The 18,067-nt window shown below is 42.9% G+C and overlaps 1 protein-coding gene across 5 annotated transcripts in view; it reads left to right on the forward strand.

The window, feature by feature from the left end:
* NFATC2 (nuclear factor of activated T cells 2) overlaps nucleotides 1-18,067 on the forward strand; it is a 127,303-nt gene that overhangs the window by 11,717 nt on the left and 97,519 nt on the right. For 2 of the 5 annotated variants that reach the window (XM_030533167.1, XM_030533165.1), the window contains exons 1-2: nucleotides 4,882-6,240; nucleotides 16,498-17,530. In XM_030533167.1, the coding sequence (XP_030389027.1) occupies nucleotides 6,102-6,240; nucleotides 16,498-17,530 (1,172 nt within the window). In that variant the 5' untranslated portion in view covers nucleotides 4,882-6,101. Of the gene's footprint in view, nucleotides 1-4,881; nucleotides 6,241-16,497; nucleotides 17,531-18,067 lie in introns of those variants that run through there. The other 3 variants (XM_030533166.1, XM_030533169.1, XM_030533170.1) reach the window with 3 other exon arrangements.

The raw sequence follows: 18,067 nt of genomic DNA on the forward strand, positions 1-18,067 counted from the left end.
ATTCAGATAACAAACCATCCCAGTTTGACTACTGACTGCTTTTTGAGTATGGTCTTTCAACCAGTTGTGCGCCCACTTTATAGTAATTTAATTTAGACTATATCTTCCTAGTTTATTTATGACAATGTTTTTGACACAGTCCAACTGACCTTACTAAAATCAAGATATATCACATATACTGATTCCTCTATCCACTAGGTCAATGACTCTGTCAAATAAGTTTGGTTTGGTATGGCTTGTCTTAGACAAATCCATGCTGTCCATTCCTTATAACCCTATTATCTTCTAGGTGCTTACAAATTGGTTGTTTAATAATTTGTTGGGTATCTTTCAGGTATTGAGGTTAGGCTGGGTCCTCTTTGTTTCCCTCTTTTAAAGATAGGTACTATGGTTGCCCTTCTCCTGTCTTCTGGGACCTCACCATTCCTCCGCGAGTTCTCTAAGATAATTGCCAACCATTCTAAGATTGCTGCAGTTAGATCTTTAAGTATCCTAGTATGAATTTCACCAGGCTCTGCCTCAGAACAAATGTATATATTCTTGATGTATAATGCAACACTTCCTCCCTTTTTTCCCTACGTGCCCTTCATGAATAAGCTGTACCCCTCTACTCCAATACTCCAGTTATGAGATTTATCCCACCAAGAGTCTGTGATGCCAATTAAGCCATGATTTAGCTTATGTATTAATACCTCCAGTTTGTCCTCTTTCTTCCCCATACTCATGCATTTGTGCACAGACATCTAGAATATTGAACAGATTCCCCCACTGATTTTCGTCTTGATGATTCTATGGCCCTACTGTAATTTTCCATGTCCCATCCCGTCTCCCCACCATCACCACCATCTAGCCCTCTGTTAAGATCACATTTTTTTAATGCTTACCTGTGGGCTTTCATCACCTGCCCACTTAGAACCTAGTTTAAAGCCCTCTTCACTAGGTTGGCAAATTGGTGCATGAAGATGCTCTTCCCCTTCTTGGCCAAGTAGACCCCATCTCCTCCCACTAGCCCCCCTCTCTGGAACAGCATGCCATCAGATGCTGGTGCCAGACAGGCAATACATCTCCTGGGACATCCTGTCAGGTATCTCCGTCCCCCTCAGCAGGGAATCCCCGACCACGAGCACCCGACGCTGCCTCTTGGATATTGCAGCTATAAGCCTTCCCATCTTGGGAGCAGGTGACTCCTCCTCCAGAGCCACTGGGTTCTGTTTCTTATCTCCTGTTGTCAGTGCACTATACCAGTTCTTCATCTCAATGGATGGGGGGCCTGGCTGGTGTGTGGAGCACTGGCTACTGCCCAAGGTAGCCAGCAGATTAGATTTTGTCTCATTACTCCCTCTAGGCCCCACCCAGGTGTCTTCGTTTAAGGCCAAGGTTTAAAACAACATGGTTTGCTTGGAAGAAAAAAGCTTCCTTTTCTATTTCTCGACAAATGATTTGTTCACAGAAACGTTAAGGCTAAGTTTGACACTTAAATCTTTAATGTATTCATAGGCCAGCTAGAAAGGGGCGGGGATTTAGAATTAGTAAAATTCACTGTTTGTAGTGGTTCAATCCATGCTCTTTTGGGGGGGCAGGAGGGCTAATAATGATGGTGGCATCAACCACCACCATTGACATCTGTTTCTTGAGTACCCCAGAGTACTAACCTAAGACCACAAGTATTGCAGTTTGAGGTTCTAACTACACCTCTACCCCAATATAATGTGACCCAATATAACATGAATTCGGATATAAAGCGGTAAAGCAGCGCTCCGGGGGGCAGGGCTGCGCACTCTGGTGGATCAAAGCAAGTTCGATATAACGCAGTTTCACCTATAACACGGTAAGATTTTTTAGCTCCTGAGGACAGCGTTATATAGGGGTAGAGGTGTATATTCAAATAATGGTCCCAATGATGGAAGCTGATGCTTCCTCAAACACACACTTGACAGCCATTGCGTACATTTTTAAAAAATTTCTTCAAATGGAAACTTTTCAGAATAGCTCAGGCTTTCCCAGGCAGCAGCAAGAGCTATTTTTTGAGATGACAGCAATACAGATATAAGTGCTTCAGGATGCCTTCAGGGCCCAAACCCATTGGCAACATTGCTTTCTGAGGTGGCCTCTTTTCCTAATCCCACTAGCCAATACCACTAACCTCAGAAACAGGATAGACCCTAAAACTGTAGTATCTATTCTCAGCAGCAGCAGCAGGGCCCTGATTCCAGTAGTAACATAGATTCTATGAAACCACACCCAGAGACCAAGAGAGAGCGAGAGAGACCATAGAGATTTTAAAGAGTTGTCTCAAGCTTGACTACAGAAGCAGCACTGGATCTTTTTCAAGGTGACTCAGGGGCCCCCGCAGCAACATAAGAGACAAGCAAGGAGGAAGCGTCATATTCCATGAAAGGAAGCAAATAAATGGCCTGTGAGCCCCTCTCTGTTTTCCTTACACATATACACATATGTGCTGACAAAGCGGAAACCCAGTCAATTGTCTTTCCTGGCTCTTTTGGCAATATGTGCAGAAGAAAGCTCAAGTTGCTCACTCCAAGGAAGCTATTGTGTTACTATGTATGTTTTGCATGAATTAAGTGTTATATTGCCCTCTTAATCTCTGTTGGGTTAAAATATAGTATCAATGTCAGCATAATGTTCAGTCAGTTAAGGACTAGCCTATGATTCTTCTTCGTTTGTTTAAATTGTATCATGCAGTGTGTACTTGTGGAGAAAATACCACTAGACTTCATGGCATCCCTAACCATCTGCTTTTGTCAATATCAGAGTTGTGTGTACAACTACAGCAGGAGTGGCTAACCTGTGGCTCTGGAGCCACGTGTGGCTCTTCAGAAGTTAATATGCGGCTCCTTGTAAAGGCACTGACTCTGGGGCTGGAGCTACAGGTGCCAACTTTCCAGTGTGCTTGGGCGGTGCTCACTGCTCAACCTCTGGCTCTGCCACAGGCCCTGCCCCAATTGCACCCCTTCCCACCCCCTCCCGAGCCTGCTGTGCCCTCGCTCCTCCCCGTACCCCAGATTCTCCTGCACATCATGAAACAGCTGATCAGGAGGTGCAGGGAGGGAGGGGCTGCCAGTGAGTGGGAGGCACTGGGAGCAGGGGGAGTTGATGTGGGGGGGGGGGGCGGCTGCTGACTTATTACTGCAGCTCTTTGGCAATGTACATTGGAAAATTCTGGCTTCTTCTCAGGTTGACCACCCCTGAACTACAGTAATAGCACATGCAAACTAGGTAGACAATCGCACCTGCCTTTTTGAAAATCTAGCTTTAAATGTTTCATGACACTTTTTGTGATAGTGGGAGTGTTAGCATGTTATTCAGATCATAGTCCAGTGAGGGTAATTCTCTTTGCCTACCTGAAACTACAAGGGGAATGTTATTGCATTTACTGTCTTCTTCATTTCCTGTCAGGAAGTTTGACCAATATACCCCTCCACCGTTCCATCCCATTAGTAGCTTCACTCCAATGGTGGATGAAGATGCTATATAATGTAATATATTCAATAGCAGCTTTCAAACTACTATTATTTGTATCTGGTGGAGGCCGCAATGTATGAGATGCTTTCCAAACACAGACAAAGGCACCTTATCTGCCCCAAACAGCGGAAATGACAAAACAAGAGACATTGGCCCAAAGATATTATGTCACCCATCTTGTCTTTCAGAACTAAGAGACATGAAAATTAGAGGAAGGGAGAGCATCAAACAAGTAAAGTGCCAGCCAGTGTTGGCTACATTATGATAATAGTGAGCAGAAGGAGGGGCCAGTGTGTAAGGCACTAACCTAGGACTTGGGAGACCAATTCACCATTGATTTCTTGTGTAACCTTCTGTAAGTCAGTTAGGCTCAGATCTTTAAAGATAGTGGGATATAGGCTCTCAAAATCCCTTTTGAAAAATGAGGGTTAGGTGCCTAAATCACTGAGACTGCAACTCTGAGTGCAGCAACACCTAAATATCTTTAAAAACCTGTGCCTAAGTGATATGCTGAAGGTTATAAAGGCCTCTTTGTGCCCCTTCTTCACCTGTATAGTGGGAATAACAGCACTTTCCCCTACCTCATTGGACACATTAAAGGACTGTGAGTTGCTCAAATGCTATAGTAATGAGAGTCCTGTAGATACCTAGATAATACAACACATGCTTAAGAAATAAAACATATAGTACAGGTATACAGAACCCCCAATGACAGCCATGTCCCAGGCATCATGACAGAGGTGAGTTTTGAGGCAGGAGTGGGTAGCAGCTTTGTAGACTAGCTTGGGAAGGATGTCCTGTGAATTGAGGCAAATATGGAGCTGGTTGGTGGACAAGCTGATGAAGGGGGTCTGGAGGCTGGTTGCATTGGTAGTGTGGTCTATGGGAAGTGCATAAAGGGAGCTGGATGGTTGGCTTTGTAAGATTATTTTTCCCCATGAGCAAGGGATGAGCAGAATAGAGGCTTTCTGAAGATGGACACAAAATTTCTCTTTCCTAAAGACATCCTAGTCCAGAGAGGCCAGTCGTTGTTTGCTGGATAGGTCCAGTCCAAAACCTGCCCACTGTCCTACACTGCACTTAGTGAAAATCAGCAGATTGAAATGGAAGGAGTGAGAACTGCATGAAACAGTGGCTGGGGAGAGAGCAGAGGGTGGCTGGGATGCAGCAGACCCTCCAGAGCACATAAAACAAGTGCAACCACATGAACAATCCCAGGAGTGGGGCCAGAGGATCCAAGTGGAAGAATTTTATTCAGCATAGAAAAAAAATGCTAGCCAGGGGAAAGAGGCTGGCTGAACAAGGCTCCCCTAGGCTGTTTGCTGCTTTCAGCAGATTTCTGGTCATACCCCTACGGTCCATACTATCCACTCCTTTAAAAAGAACCACCCTCTGTTTGCCATATAAGCTCTGTAGTAAGTATAAGGCCCCTTAAAAACATTATTTTGTATCCTTGTATCTGGTTTTTTTACTTTCACTTTTCATTTCCTCCTCTCTATTTTCCCCTTCTGCTACATCTCTCCTTATCTCTTCCACCATATTTGTAAAGTCTAGTTTGCTGTCCTGTGCAAATACTCGGTCCCTTTCCTTCCTTCTCTTCTTTTCCGGTGTGTCTCCCCCTGCTTTCTCCCTTTCCCTTCTCTGTTCTTCCTTTCTTCGCTCTGTGGATTCCCCATCCCCAGTCTCTCTGGATGAATTCATCTCCTTCCAGCCTCTCTCACATACTCTCCTACTGCCCTTCCCCAAACCACTTTTGCCCATGCACATGCCTGCTTGATTCACCTCCCCCCCTCCAAATCATCTCTCCCTCCTACACGCTTCCCACCCAGGCACATGCAAAATTCCTTATCAAAGGTTCCCCCCCCCGAAGCAGCTAAAAGCTCTCCCCACAACACATGCAACCTCCCCCCATCCCCGCTCGCATGCACATACATGTAGGCTCCTCTCTGCACTTCCCAAAATATGTAGCCCCCACCCCGCTTTCAGATGGGGTCCCCTCTCTCCAGCTCCCCAGTGCCCAGGGTTCTCTCATCTCTTGCTCCTGACCGAGTTCCCTCTCTGCCCCCCCATCCTTCTCTGCCACAAACTCCCCCCATCCCCCGGGTTGATCGTCCTGCGAATTACAGGGCAGCTCCCCCCGTTCCTCTTTGGCTGGTTGCAGGAGGGGGCTCCTCCTCCCTCAGGCAGGACCCGCCTCCGAGCTGCAGGTGGCTGCTGAGAACAGGAAGTTGCCACTGTTCATCTAGTTAATTTCACACTCGTGTCACTAAGGTGCTGTGTGACGGGGCTAGGAGCGGGGAATCTCAGCCTGGGATCACTCACCCATCACACAGACAGCTGGGGACTCCTCACCTCACCATCCCATTCCGGATTATTCATACAGACCAGAGCGGACCTTGCTTTAAAAGTGCAGCTGCCTGAGCTGAGAGGTGATAACAGGAGCTCGGGAGATTTTTTTTCTTTTTCTTTTTAAACTCCCGTTTCCTCTTATACTTCGAAGGATCTTGGGGTTTTTTTGGTGGGCGTGAAATTTACAGCTTTCCAGCCAGGGAGGTGTCCATTTTTGCCCCCATCTCCTCTCCCTGTTAATAAGAGCAGGACTTGGCCAGGCGACACAGATGACTTCCACCCATAAGGATCCGGAGTTGGACTTACAGCAGGGGGACCATGACCCAGATCGAAACGTCAGCTCGCAGGAGGAATTCGACTTTTCGATATTATTCGATTATGATTATGATTACTTGAAGTGTACAGAAGGTTTGTGGCGACGATCAATTAAAAAAAACAACCAGCTTAACCCCCCGTGCCCCTGGATATGTGATAAATGGCTTCAAAGTACCGAGAGTGTCTGGAATATGTAGGGCTTTGTGCCAGGGATGAGGCTGGTCCTTCTAGAACTTGGGCAGAAGGAACCGTAGTTCAGGGGAGGGGTTGGCTGCTCTCTCGGGAGCGATCAAGTTGTTTTCTCCAGTTAACCCTAAGAGGGCGGTAGGGAAATGCTACAGTTTCTGGTGAGGTTACAATATCCGTTGTGGACAATCTATTTTGAGCTTTGTATTAGCAAAAGGAAAGGAAGCTAAAGAAAACTTCACCTGCTCTTCATCGTGCAGTAGCCACAGTGTATCTATCCGCTTAGAACTATTTGCTTTGGTTGTAATGGGATGAATGACTAGAGAGCAGGCAGATGAATTTAATCACAATGGCAAAACACAGCCAGTGAACACATGCAATAGACTGCCTTGTGTTTGCCTCTTGCTCAAAGTTGCATAACGTTTACATTTTGGTTTCAAAAAACTGGGGAATGCAGAAGAGAGAGAAACGATTTAAACTATGTTAGATCATTTGAATTTGTTGTTTTTAAACCGTCACACTTCCTCACTGTGGCTCCCATCCTGCAAAGACTTACCCACCTGCTGAACTTTACTTGCATAAGTTGTTCACAGTTGTAATGTTAGACGTGTGCATAGATCTTTGCAGGAGCGAGGCCTAATTTTATACTTTACTGGAGCAACTAATAGTGAAGGAAATGATTATTTTACAAGTTAGTTTTAGGTGAAATGTGTGGTTGCTTTAACATTATTTTAGTGTTCAGATTCTTTATAAGACGGTAGCAACCAATCACTAAGGCAAGGTAGATTGGCTACATCTAGTGACTTGAATGACTGGAGGCGCTCACCTGCCCTTTCTAAAATACTTTGCACATCAGTGTCAATAGTGCACATTTGTGCAATGGAATTGACTGTAGTTGAGGATGCCTTACTGTGCTCCCTATGACTAGCATCATGTTGGCAGAGGATATCTTGAAAGTTGAATTTAAAATGGGAATCCCGTGTGCTACCTAACATCATAAATGATTGGGTTAAAGGACTATATGGATTTTCTAGTTCCCAACTTTACAATTTGAGTCCTTCCAGAAAAAGGGGAGGGGCATTTTTTATCCTGCTAAGCCCACATAAGCCTGAATTGCTGTAAAGGTTGATATGTGAATATATGCCTTCCCATTCCCCACCACTCAAAGTTACATGTTAAGCCAGTGGTTCTCAACCAGGGGTACACATACCCCTGGGGGTATACAAAGGTCTTCCAGGGGGGTACATCAATTCATCTAGATATTTGCTAGTTTTACAACAGGTTACATGAAAAGCACTTGTCAGCACAAACTACAATTTCATACAGACAATGACTTGTTTCTACTGCTCTATGAACTTACATTTCAGTGTATAGTATAATATTTATGTTTCCACTGATTTATTTTATAATATGGTAGCAATGAGAAAGTCAGCAAATTTTGTGCTGTGACACTTCTGTGTTTTTATGTCTGATTTTGTAAGCAAGTAGTTTTCAAGTGGGGTGAAATTTGGGTGTACGCAGGGCAAATCAGACTCCTGAAACGGGGACAGTAGTTTGGAAAGGTTAAGAGCCACTGTGTTAAGCTGTCCAGGCCTAACAAAATTAAGCATGCTTGATTTCTTACTATTTGTTAGCTAAGTGATACAAAATGCACAGCATTCCTGTCCCCTAAAATTTCCAGTCTAAACTATATAGCAACAGTTGATAGGACACAGAGAAGGGACTGACTAGGATTTAGTTTCTGAGATGGAATCGCTTTTTCTGGACACTGCAAAAGAAGTTAGTTTTCTGGGAAGGATCTGAATGAAGAGAATGTAATGGCTTGCCACGCTGGAACTGGAAGATTGTTCAGTGCATAGGGGGCAGTGTGGCAGAAGGAAATAAAGTAGGTATCAAGTATGGCACGATTAGCACAATTCTTCTTATTGCTGCATTCCGAGGCACAAGCAATGTAATAGAAGCAGGATGGTTAATATAATCTAAAGTTTATCATAAATCCACATTATCTCTTAAGTTTAATACAATTTCAAAGTTGCTAAAGTAAACCAGTAACTGATAAGGGCAATTATTTGAATGAAAAACATATTCAGTGAAGTCTTCAGATTCTTTTTTCATTCATCTCTTTAGTGTAGAGGCTAGTGTTGAGTAGTCTATAGTAGGAAACTCCACAGGATATCGTAGTGTGTAGAAGGGTGCAGAAAGGTTCAGCTTCTCAACCACGCTAATGGTGAGCAGTGTACACTTGTTGAGAGATGTAACTTCCTTCTAAAGCCTGCTTTCCCCGTATTTGAATCGCTAGAAACCATAATTACCATTAATTTTGTTTGTTCCCAAGATGGAAATAATTAGCATAAGAAAGCACACAACAAAATACTAGCATTATAATCTGGACAACATCCCTTGTTTTTGAAAAGACCTTCTTCAGAATCTGTAAGCAATTTGTGTACATCAGTAACCTTCAATGTACTAATGTTTACAACAGAAAACAGAAGATTTAAAATTTAAAGAAAAAGCTTTAATCCGTGTGTCAAGCTGGTTGTAGTTGATGATTGGTTTTGAGAAATTTTGGCCACATCTCAGCAGGAACAAGGTAAACAGGTCCTTTTCAGTTTTAGATTCAAAACACAACCTAAGCCATAGAAGTGTCTTTGGATTCTAGGTTTTGAATCCAGTTCATATATTCAGAGACATTTGGCTATGCGACTCTGGTTTTGCCTTATGGACTAGGATGCTTAGTCCACCTCTCCTAGCCAACCCTATAATAAGTCGTCACTGTAAACATAGTAAAGCGGATCCATTTTTTGGCAAGGAAACAAATATCAATTTCAGGCTTCAGGAGTGGAGCCTGGGGAAAATTTGTTTTAGACAAATGAAAAAAGAAATATTGTAACTTGACAGTGTCCTTTTAAACTTATGTCTTAAAACTAGTATCTATATTACAATCTGTTGCCATGGAAAAGACAGCAATTTCCTTACTGAAAGCAGCTGGCCATCTCCAGTGCTTATGTGTGCCTGAGACAACAGGAACATGGGCTGCTATAAAAACAACAGAGAGAAAAAAAGAGCAAATAAAAATCCAACAGTCAATATTATTAATATTGGATTTTCATCTCTAAGCCAAGCATTTACATAGGCAGGAGTGTAGTCAAAAGGTGCCACTTTCCACTTTGCCTTTCACTTTTAACTTTGATCTCAAGGTTTTCATTAGCTATCTTCTTCTGAGGGTATTAAAACTAGAAATGCCAGCTAGTAGCAGGCTGAACTGAGAGGTTTGCTTAGATAAACAGACTTCTGGAATTCTGAGAAGAGGATGTGTTGTACTGTAGGGATGAGCATTAAGTTTTCCCATAGTAACCAAAGGTGTGTGCAATTTTTTTAATTCTCTTGAAGATTCACCTGACCAAGGCTTTGAAAACTTTAGTGCTGCTGTCTTGATTTTATCTAATTTTGAAACCTGAAAGAGACATCCTCTCCTGTTGCTCAGAGAATGTCTTCTTGAAAAGCCATCTGCTGAATTTCTTCCAGCTGAAGATCAACCTTCTCCATTTTTGGCTGAGAAAAGGACTTTGTGTATGAGCAGGTTACACCAACCATTCTGTACGGTTTCACACATCTTAATAGATGTTTCAGAGTACTGGCCACTGTGGGATATAAAATGCTGGACAAGATAGACCATTGATCTGATCCAGGATGGCAATTCCTATACTTCTGTGTTTTGGAATGAGACGTGTTCTCTGGTTGCTATCAATCAGTTGGTGACTAGTTAAGATCCATTAATACTGAGGATTCAGAATGGGGCACCATTCTTTGTAGAATCATTTGAGACCCATAAAAATGTCTATATAAAATGATTGAGGACTAGTTTTGCCCTAAGATACAAGCAAGTGCCACTAACAACAATGAAAGGTTGTGTGCATACCTGAAGGCAGCAGTTGTCTCTGGGCACAACCTTTTGCTAACATCTTCAACCCAATGTAGTTGTAATCTTTTACACAGATTTAAAGGGACAATGCCAATGTTGATATGTCAAATTTGGGACCTGGCTTCTTTTGTTTTCAATCTCCGTGTAATTTCCTCATCTCCCCCCCCCCCCACACACACACACACACTCCCCCTGCCACAAAACAAAGTCTTTTATACTGCTTTTATTAAAAGAAAAAATATCAGCAGCCCTGCAATAAAGAATCTAATATGCACGTTAGAGAGAAGCATATTTCACTTATGAAACCAACTTTCACTCTACACTTCCAAGTAGTCAGTGGAAATAACAGAAGAAAGGGCTTTTTCAAATACATGAAAAATATCTTTACTGTTCCCTTTCAATTACGTAGTTTATGTATTTTAACATTCTGTGGGCTGGATTCTCCTTTCACCCTGGTGCAAATAAGAAATAACTCCATTAAAATCAAGGGAGTTGCACTGTTGGAAAACTGGTGTGAGATCCAAATCAGGCCCATTACTTTGAATTCTCTTGATTTTGCATCCTGGATGGTGCTATCTTTAGCTTTTCTTAGATGATTTTACACAAATCCAGCATGATTATGCTGTTGTGCTGATGATCCATTACTCTCTAAATTCATACTAATTGGCCAGATCACATTTGGCAGTCTAAGCAGCTTTGTAGTTGCAAGTAATACAAACTATGAGAAACTTTCATGCTGGGGAAATCTTGAATATATAGGAGCCTGAGGCAGCTTTCCTTCCTTATGCACTTCAACTGCCTATCAAAGTCAGGAGAGTTTGAATACAGAGTTTTGTCCTTAAACTTAGTCCACTTACCATATTTCTGTGTGGCTTAACTTTATGTCTTCTTAAAAATAAACTTGACTGACAATTCTTCTTCATGCAAGCTAGGGTGTGTGTGTAGGGGGCAAGGAGTCTCCAACCACTCGGTGGTTGTATGAGCTTTCTGATGCACTTGGAAGTACGTTGAATATATCTATATCTTATTATTTATATTATGGTAGCACCTAGGAGCTCCAATCAGGACTCCATTGTGACAGGCACTGTAGAGCCAAGCACCAGGGAGGACAGCCCTTATGCAGAGAGATTACAGTCCAGGTTTTAGGATGCCATACATCGGTGAAACAGACAAAACCTTAAAGCTGTGGGGTTTGGCTAGACAGACAGAAGTGTGGCTACCTATCTGAACCTAGGGAGGGCCCCACAAGAAGACTCAAAACCCTGCCACCCAAAAAATCCCCCCAAACCTTTCCCAACAGGCTTATCGTATGTGTCATTATCTGCTTGCAAGGATGGAGACTCTAACCCCCTTTGCTGCTTTCAGGAGGAAAGCGGTAGGGCCATTCCCCCTAACATCTTCAATGTGAGGAGCAGTAGTATGAGGCTTCTCCCTGCCTCTTTCTCTCATCTCAAGGAGCTCCTGTTTTTCTCCGACCTGAGGTCCTGCCATTTTGTCCCCCCTGCTCCATTTCATTTTTTTTTTCTTGTCCACCCAGCACACTGATGCATCTTTGTCCCCACAGCACAACTACTTACACCCCCCTCTCCACCACACAAGCCTCTACAGTGAAGCTGTAAACAGGGAGAATTTCTGCCCTTCACCTCCTAGACTTGCTAGCCGAGCTGTGCATTTGCTATGGTTCTGTCATCACCTGGAGGGGAGGGGGCCAGGGTAGTGCAGCCACTGTTTGGGGCCATCTGGCTTAATCCCCCCCAGGCACTCTCAGTGTTTGGGCTGCTCTGCACTTTTGCTGGTGCCTGTGAATGCAAAGGGAAAGCAGCCAGCAGAGCACTCAAGTGGCCTGCCTTGCATGTGGAGAAACAACCTTACTTCCCCTCTCAAAGGCAGGAGGCTGACATTGTTTACAAAAATAAACTCCTGTGGTGCTCAAGCAGGGGAGCTGGGATGTTGGCTGGGCTTATTCCTTCCTGGAACAGAGTCCAAAACCCAGCAACAGTGGTAGCCAGACAGGGACTACTGGCAACTATGTGTCTGCTAATTAAGCGCCCCATCCTGCTTCCACTGAAGTTAAAGGCAACCCCTCCTCCCCGATTTCAATAGGAACCAAATTGGGCCCTAAATGAAAGAATGGTTTAAATTTAAAGCAGGAATTGCTGCTTCACACCAACCTTCTCTTTTTTCCTGCAGCAAAGTCACAATGCTGTATTTGTAACATCACAATCATTTCTATGGCGACAGACTGTGATGTCACAAACACAGGGGTTATAGCCATACCACCTCAGACAGTGATTTCATTGCATCTCCTAAGCTCAGCAGAGTTGGGATTTGGATGGGAAAACTCCAAGAAAAACCTAGGTACTGCAGGAAGTTATGTTGATTCAGTGAGTGGCAGCCTTCTCCCTGAGGCAGAACTGAGCCAATATACCAGGGTGATTCTAGGGAATTTGCTGTGCTGCTGGAGGTGATCTCTTTTGCATGAGAGGTAATACTGAGGCCTTAGCCATTTTTTTTTGGTCAGTGAAGATCCTCGGGCATTTGTTTTTTCAAGGTGATGTTCAGAGATGTTCTGCTTAGTGCCTTCATCACATTCCAGTGATGCTGCCTGCTATATCGATAACTGATGGAGGTTAAATTACAGATGGTTTTAATTTTCATTATATGTAGTGTTGCTGGCACAGAATTCCTGCCAGGTTTTTGTGGTGGGTGAGCGATCTCAGTATATACAGTCTGTAAAGATCTTCGGAATGTCTGAGGATGAAAAGTGCTATATGAATCTAGGTTCATTTGTTGCTGTGAATAATAGCAGGAATGTGAATTCCCCTGCTTGACCCTATAGTGAAAGTGGCTGGTAAGGGTGAAAGTGACTATTGAAGTATTTTAATAATAAGCAAAGTGATGTTAGAATGATGCTGACCACAATAATTTTATTGTATTAATATTTCTTCAACATATATTCATGTGTGAATTAAAATTTCTCTTTATTAGATCTCTGCAGCTCAGTTTAAAAACGTGAAGGGGTGAGGTCTGTTAGCAGCAGCATCTTTGAAAATTCCATATGTAGGACAATTTTTTTACTTCCGTCATGCCCTCCAGGCACATACACACACTTCTGAAAAACTGCACCACTTAACAAATGTAGCTAAGGATCTGAGGCCAGGAATTGTAACACTTCCACGTTGTGCTGTCTCATCATCTGTCTGTCTATGTGCCCATATCACATTGCTATGTATGGTAGGGGCCATAGTTGATCTGGGAACTGAAACATGCAATCATTTTACTGTTCCTTGGTGTAAAATTGGTCAGCCTAGAGAACCGTTCCATGATTACTCAGTCAATGTAGAAGTTTAAGTTCCTATAGTGTTGAGATCAGGTTCTGCTCTAGTTGTGGGGCTGATTTTGCTCTCACACAATATAAATCAGGAGTAATTCCACTGAAATCAAAGGAAGGGACATTTTGTATGAATGAGAAGGGGCATGTTGCCTTGTACAGTAGTGGTGTGAGATGAGTTCCTCTTGTATGAAATGTTGCATAGGATCAGTCTCTGGTGTTGGGTGCCACAGAACTTGTGTGACCTGGATGACAGTCAGTTTTCATGGATACCAAAGATTTGAAATTTGAGATCAACAGTGCCAAAATGTATCTGGCTCAAGATTTAGTTACTTCTAATTTGTTATCCCTATAAGCAGCCATTTACTGTGATGAAATAAGGCAACTGCTAACAGGAGCCTGAAGAAATCTGCAAGTGAGACTCTCAGAGCCTTCTGTGGCTCTGTCAAATAAACATTTGGCAGGCATTTTTGAGGCATAAAAGATAAGGGGGGAAAAAACCACAGAATTTCTGTTTAAATGCAGCTTCCCAGAGGCTGTGCAAAATGTGCAGGACAAAAAAGAAGACCTAGTCAAAATTAGTGGTTTTTGGTATTTGGGGGGAGGGGGGTTGAGTTGGGGGTCATGTTTTGTAGCAAACTAGAAAGAGTCATTTTACTAAGAACTCAGAGCATTTTATATATTTTTTTCACTTGGAAAGTGATTGAGAAAGCAGGGGAATAATGAGTTTACCTTTATAAGTAAAGATGGATTTGAATCAGGGAAGCCAACTTTTGGATTCCTGCATGCTTTCAATGCAAAACTGGCATTGTATCAGGAAAAAAGAAATACTAAAGGATGTGAAAAATTCCCTTGAAATAAAATGTAACTATGTGTGTGAGAGCGTGAGCAAACTTTTCATGGAAAAACATACACTACTTTTGTAAGATGCACAATTGGCACCTCCTGCATTACATATGTAATACTGGTCTCTTGCGTGGAGTGCTGTTTGGGAATAGCTAGGAGAATAAGGTGGAACAGTTAGTTAGATATTTTAATGATAGGCTGTTTGCCTGCAACACGTTCAGCTATATGCCCCAGGGTGAATTCAGAGAGCAAATTAATCCATAATTACAGTGTAATTCTGACTACTGAATGCCAAATTAATCAAAATCGTCAAAAATATTCCATGCCTCTTATCATTTAGAGACAAATGTGGAAATTATTATTGTATTCTCTATCATTTTGTTCAGTGGATAAATATCTTTCAGGTGTCACTTTGGTGAAATTATATCAGCACTGCAGCTAACATATGTGTGTTCATTAAGTCCGGGGGTCGAGTGCTGCTCTCATTGAGCATGACTCTGCTCTCACTAACAGATGCTATTCAGGAGTAATTCCATTTAAGCTGATGGCAGTGGACTGGTGAACCCCTGTGTGAAATCAGAATCAGGCCCATTGACATCAATGGGAGTTTTGCTATTGACTTCAAAGGCAGTAGAGGGGGGACTGTGGCTTGCAGCCCCTGGGCATCCCACTCTATTTGAAAAAAATCTAGATGCTTAGATAATTATAGGCTTTTGCCTGCAAACCTGCTTGCATAAGCAAAGATTCTAGGATTGAGCCTTGACTTCTTCTGCTTAACTGTGTACTCCTTATTTAGACCAAATGCTCCTTGACTTGAAATCAAGAAATAGTTTGCCTGAATAAGAAATAAGGTGGCTTCCTTGTACGTATTTAATTTTTAAATATCAACTGTACAGTATGTTTTCTGATTACTCGTGCTTACTTGTTTGAGACTTCTTGCATGCTTTGTTGAGGAAATATGAAGCCAAATAAGCTGTCACACAGAGTTATTGAGAGACACAAGGCTATGTGAGGCAATAGCTTTTATTGGACCTTCCACTGGTAGAAGGGACAAGCTTTTGAGCTCCACAGAGCTCTTCTTTTGGCCTGGAAAAGGTAACCAGAGTGTCGCAGCTAAATACAAGGTGGGACAGATTGTTAAGCATATGGTTACAATAAACCATTGAAAATGAAGTGGGCCATTAATACTTCTGCAGTCACAGGACAAAAGAGACTTAGTAGGTTACAAATTGTTGCAATGAGCCATAAAGCCAGTGTCTCTGTTGAGACCATGATTTTTAGTGTCTGGTTAGCTATGGATTGATAGATCAGTCCTCATTCTCAAAGGTACAGGTGTTGACACTGTAACACTTTGGTTACATTTTCCGGACCTGAAGAAGAGCTCTGGGGAGCCCGAAAGCTTGTATCTTCCACCAGTAAGATATCAGCTCACCCACTTTGTCTCTCTTATGTCCTGGGACCAACAAGGCTACAACAACACTGTGAAAACAGAATTAATTGGTAATTTATATACTTGTGTTGAACTTTGTTTTCATGAATCATATTTGACCTGGACTTTGCTATATGAGAAAATGGAAAAACACTTTTTTGTCTTTTAGTTTTATTCAATCCCTTTGGGATCTGGTTTTGTGACATGTTAGGTCTCAGTCCAGCTCCTGACAGATAAAAATATACAAAAATCACATCACCACAATTGGCATTTGTACCCTGTTGGCAGTGTCAGCAGAGAGGCCAAAGATTAAACAGGCATGGAAACTGAACTACCGTCTCATCCCACAGGTGACCCCATGTCAGGGTTCAGGTAACAGTAGATTGGCAGGACAGTGTGAAGAAGTTTGCAGTGTCACTGTCCATCCTGTGCCTGTTCTGAGGATTTAAGCTTCCTGAGCTGTTAATCCAGTACCTTTCACATGCACTAACTGCAGTACAAAATAGTAAAAAACAACAATCTACTATTCACCTAATACCAGATCACATCCATTTTATCAATATGCATTTTTTAATCCATGATTGCTCAGCTTCTGTAGTAATATCTATAGTCTTAAAGAGACCCTTCTTTTTCCAGAAGAATCGACTCCTTCACATAAAACCAACAGCCCACCCACTGGAGTTACATACCCTCATGATGATGTCTTGGACTATGGCCTCAAGCCATACAGCCCCCTGGCTTTTCCTAGTCTTTCTGCAGATCACATGGGCAGATATGGACAGCCAGATAGCATAGGGTCAAAATGCAACTTGGACCCTGTAAAGCCTGGGGCCTCTGCTTTGAGCCCTAGGATTGAGATCACTCCATCCAATGAACTGACTAATTCAAGGGTTCCCTTGCACAGCAGAGACACAGATCTTTTGGTAGAACATCAGTCCAACTCAGCCACCGCTAGCCCAAGGTTTACACTGCCTGTCCCTGGCCATGAGGGCTACAGAGAACCGCTGTGTTTGAGCCCAGCTAGTAGCGGCTCATCTGCAAGTTTCATTTCAGAGACAAATTTCTCTCCTTACACATCACCATGTGTTTCACCAAATAATGGCCCTAGTGATGACCTTTGTCCACAGTTTCAAAACATCCATACTCATTATTCCCCTAGAACCTCGCCAATAATGTCACCACGAACAAGCATCACAGAGGATACCTGCTTGGGACCACATTCACCATCACCCCGTCCCAACTCAAGGTCGTCATCACCAGGTGCAAAACGGAGGTACTCTTGCACTGAGCTCTGCAACACTCAGCCGCCTTCCACTTCTCCACGACAGTCAAGGACCCCTTCTCCACAAGCCTCTCCTCACATCCCGTTGAGAGAAGACAGCTCTTTGCTCACTTACACCCAGTTGCCCAGCTCTTCTAGTCTCATGGATGCTATGAACAACCTTAGCACAGATCCTCCCTGTGGTGTTCCCATGAAAATTTGGAAAACCAGCCCTGATCCCCCATCAGTGCCTTCCCACAAAAACAGCATTCCATGTCACGTCTTTCAGACTGTTGATTACCTTGGGCCTTGTGATCAGGAAGACAGGAGAAACTCAGCACCTGAATCCATTTTGTTAGTACCTCCGTCTTGGCCAAAGCAGCTGGTGCCTGCAATTCCCATCTGCAGGTATGTTATACTTTTCACTTTTTTGTATTTTCACTTGCTAGGTTTATTCCTTGACTCTCATCAAATTCTTCACAGATACGCTGCATTGCTGCAAAGAGTCATATAAACAGATCAATTTTACCAGTGGAAGCACTGTATGTAATTTATTTAGCGCCACTGGCATGCTTCAAAGACGAATACTGTTTCCCTCCCAAGAAGCTTAAAGTATAAGCCCACCAATCCTGCAGTACAATTCACCAATGTTGGTCCTTGTGTGAAGTTCCTTTGCCTCAGCTCATGCTGTAGGATTGGTGTCTCAATATACGGTGATGTATTTGGAAATTATGGATTCAATCCTTTGTGGTACCGAATGCTCTCAAGTCTCACTGATGTGATTCCAGTGGGAACTGAACTACTCAGCAGCCCACAGATTTAGACCTTGTGTGATTTAATATATTGTCCTCTAGTAACCACAAATCTAATGCAAAAATATATAGGACATTAAATTCTATGGGTTGTCTGATCAGAGGAGTCTTTGCTGAAGTTTATCTCAATGAG

The sequence above is a fragment of the Gopherus evgoodei genome, chromosome 14 (assembly GCF_007399415.2).
Source record: "Gopherus evgoodei ecotype Sinaloan lineage chromosome 14, rGopEvg1_v1.p, whole genome shotgun sequence".
Classification (NCBI taxonomy): Eukaryota; Metazoa; Chordata; order Testudines; family Testudinidae; genus Gopherus; species Gopherus evgoodei.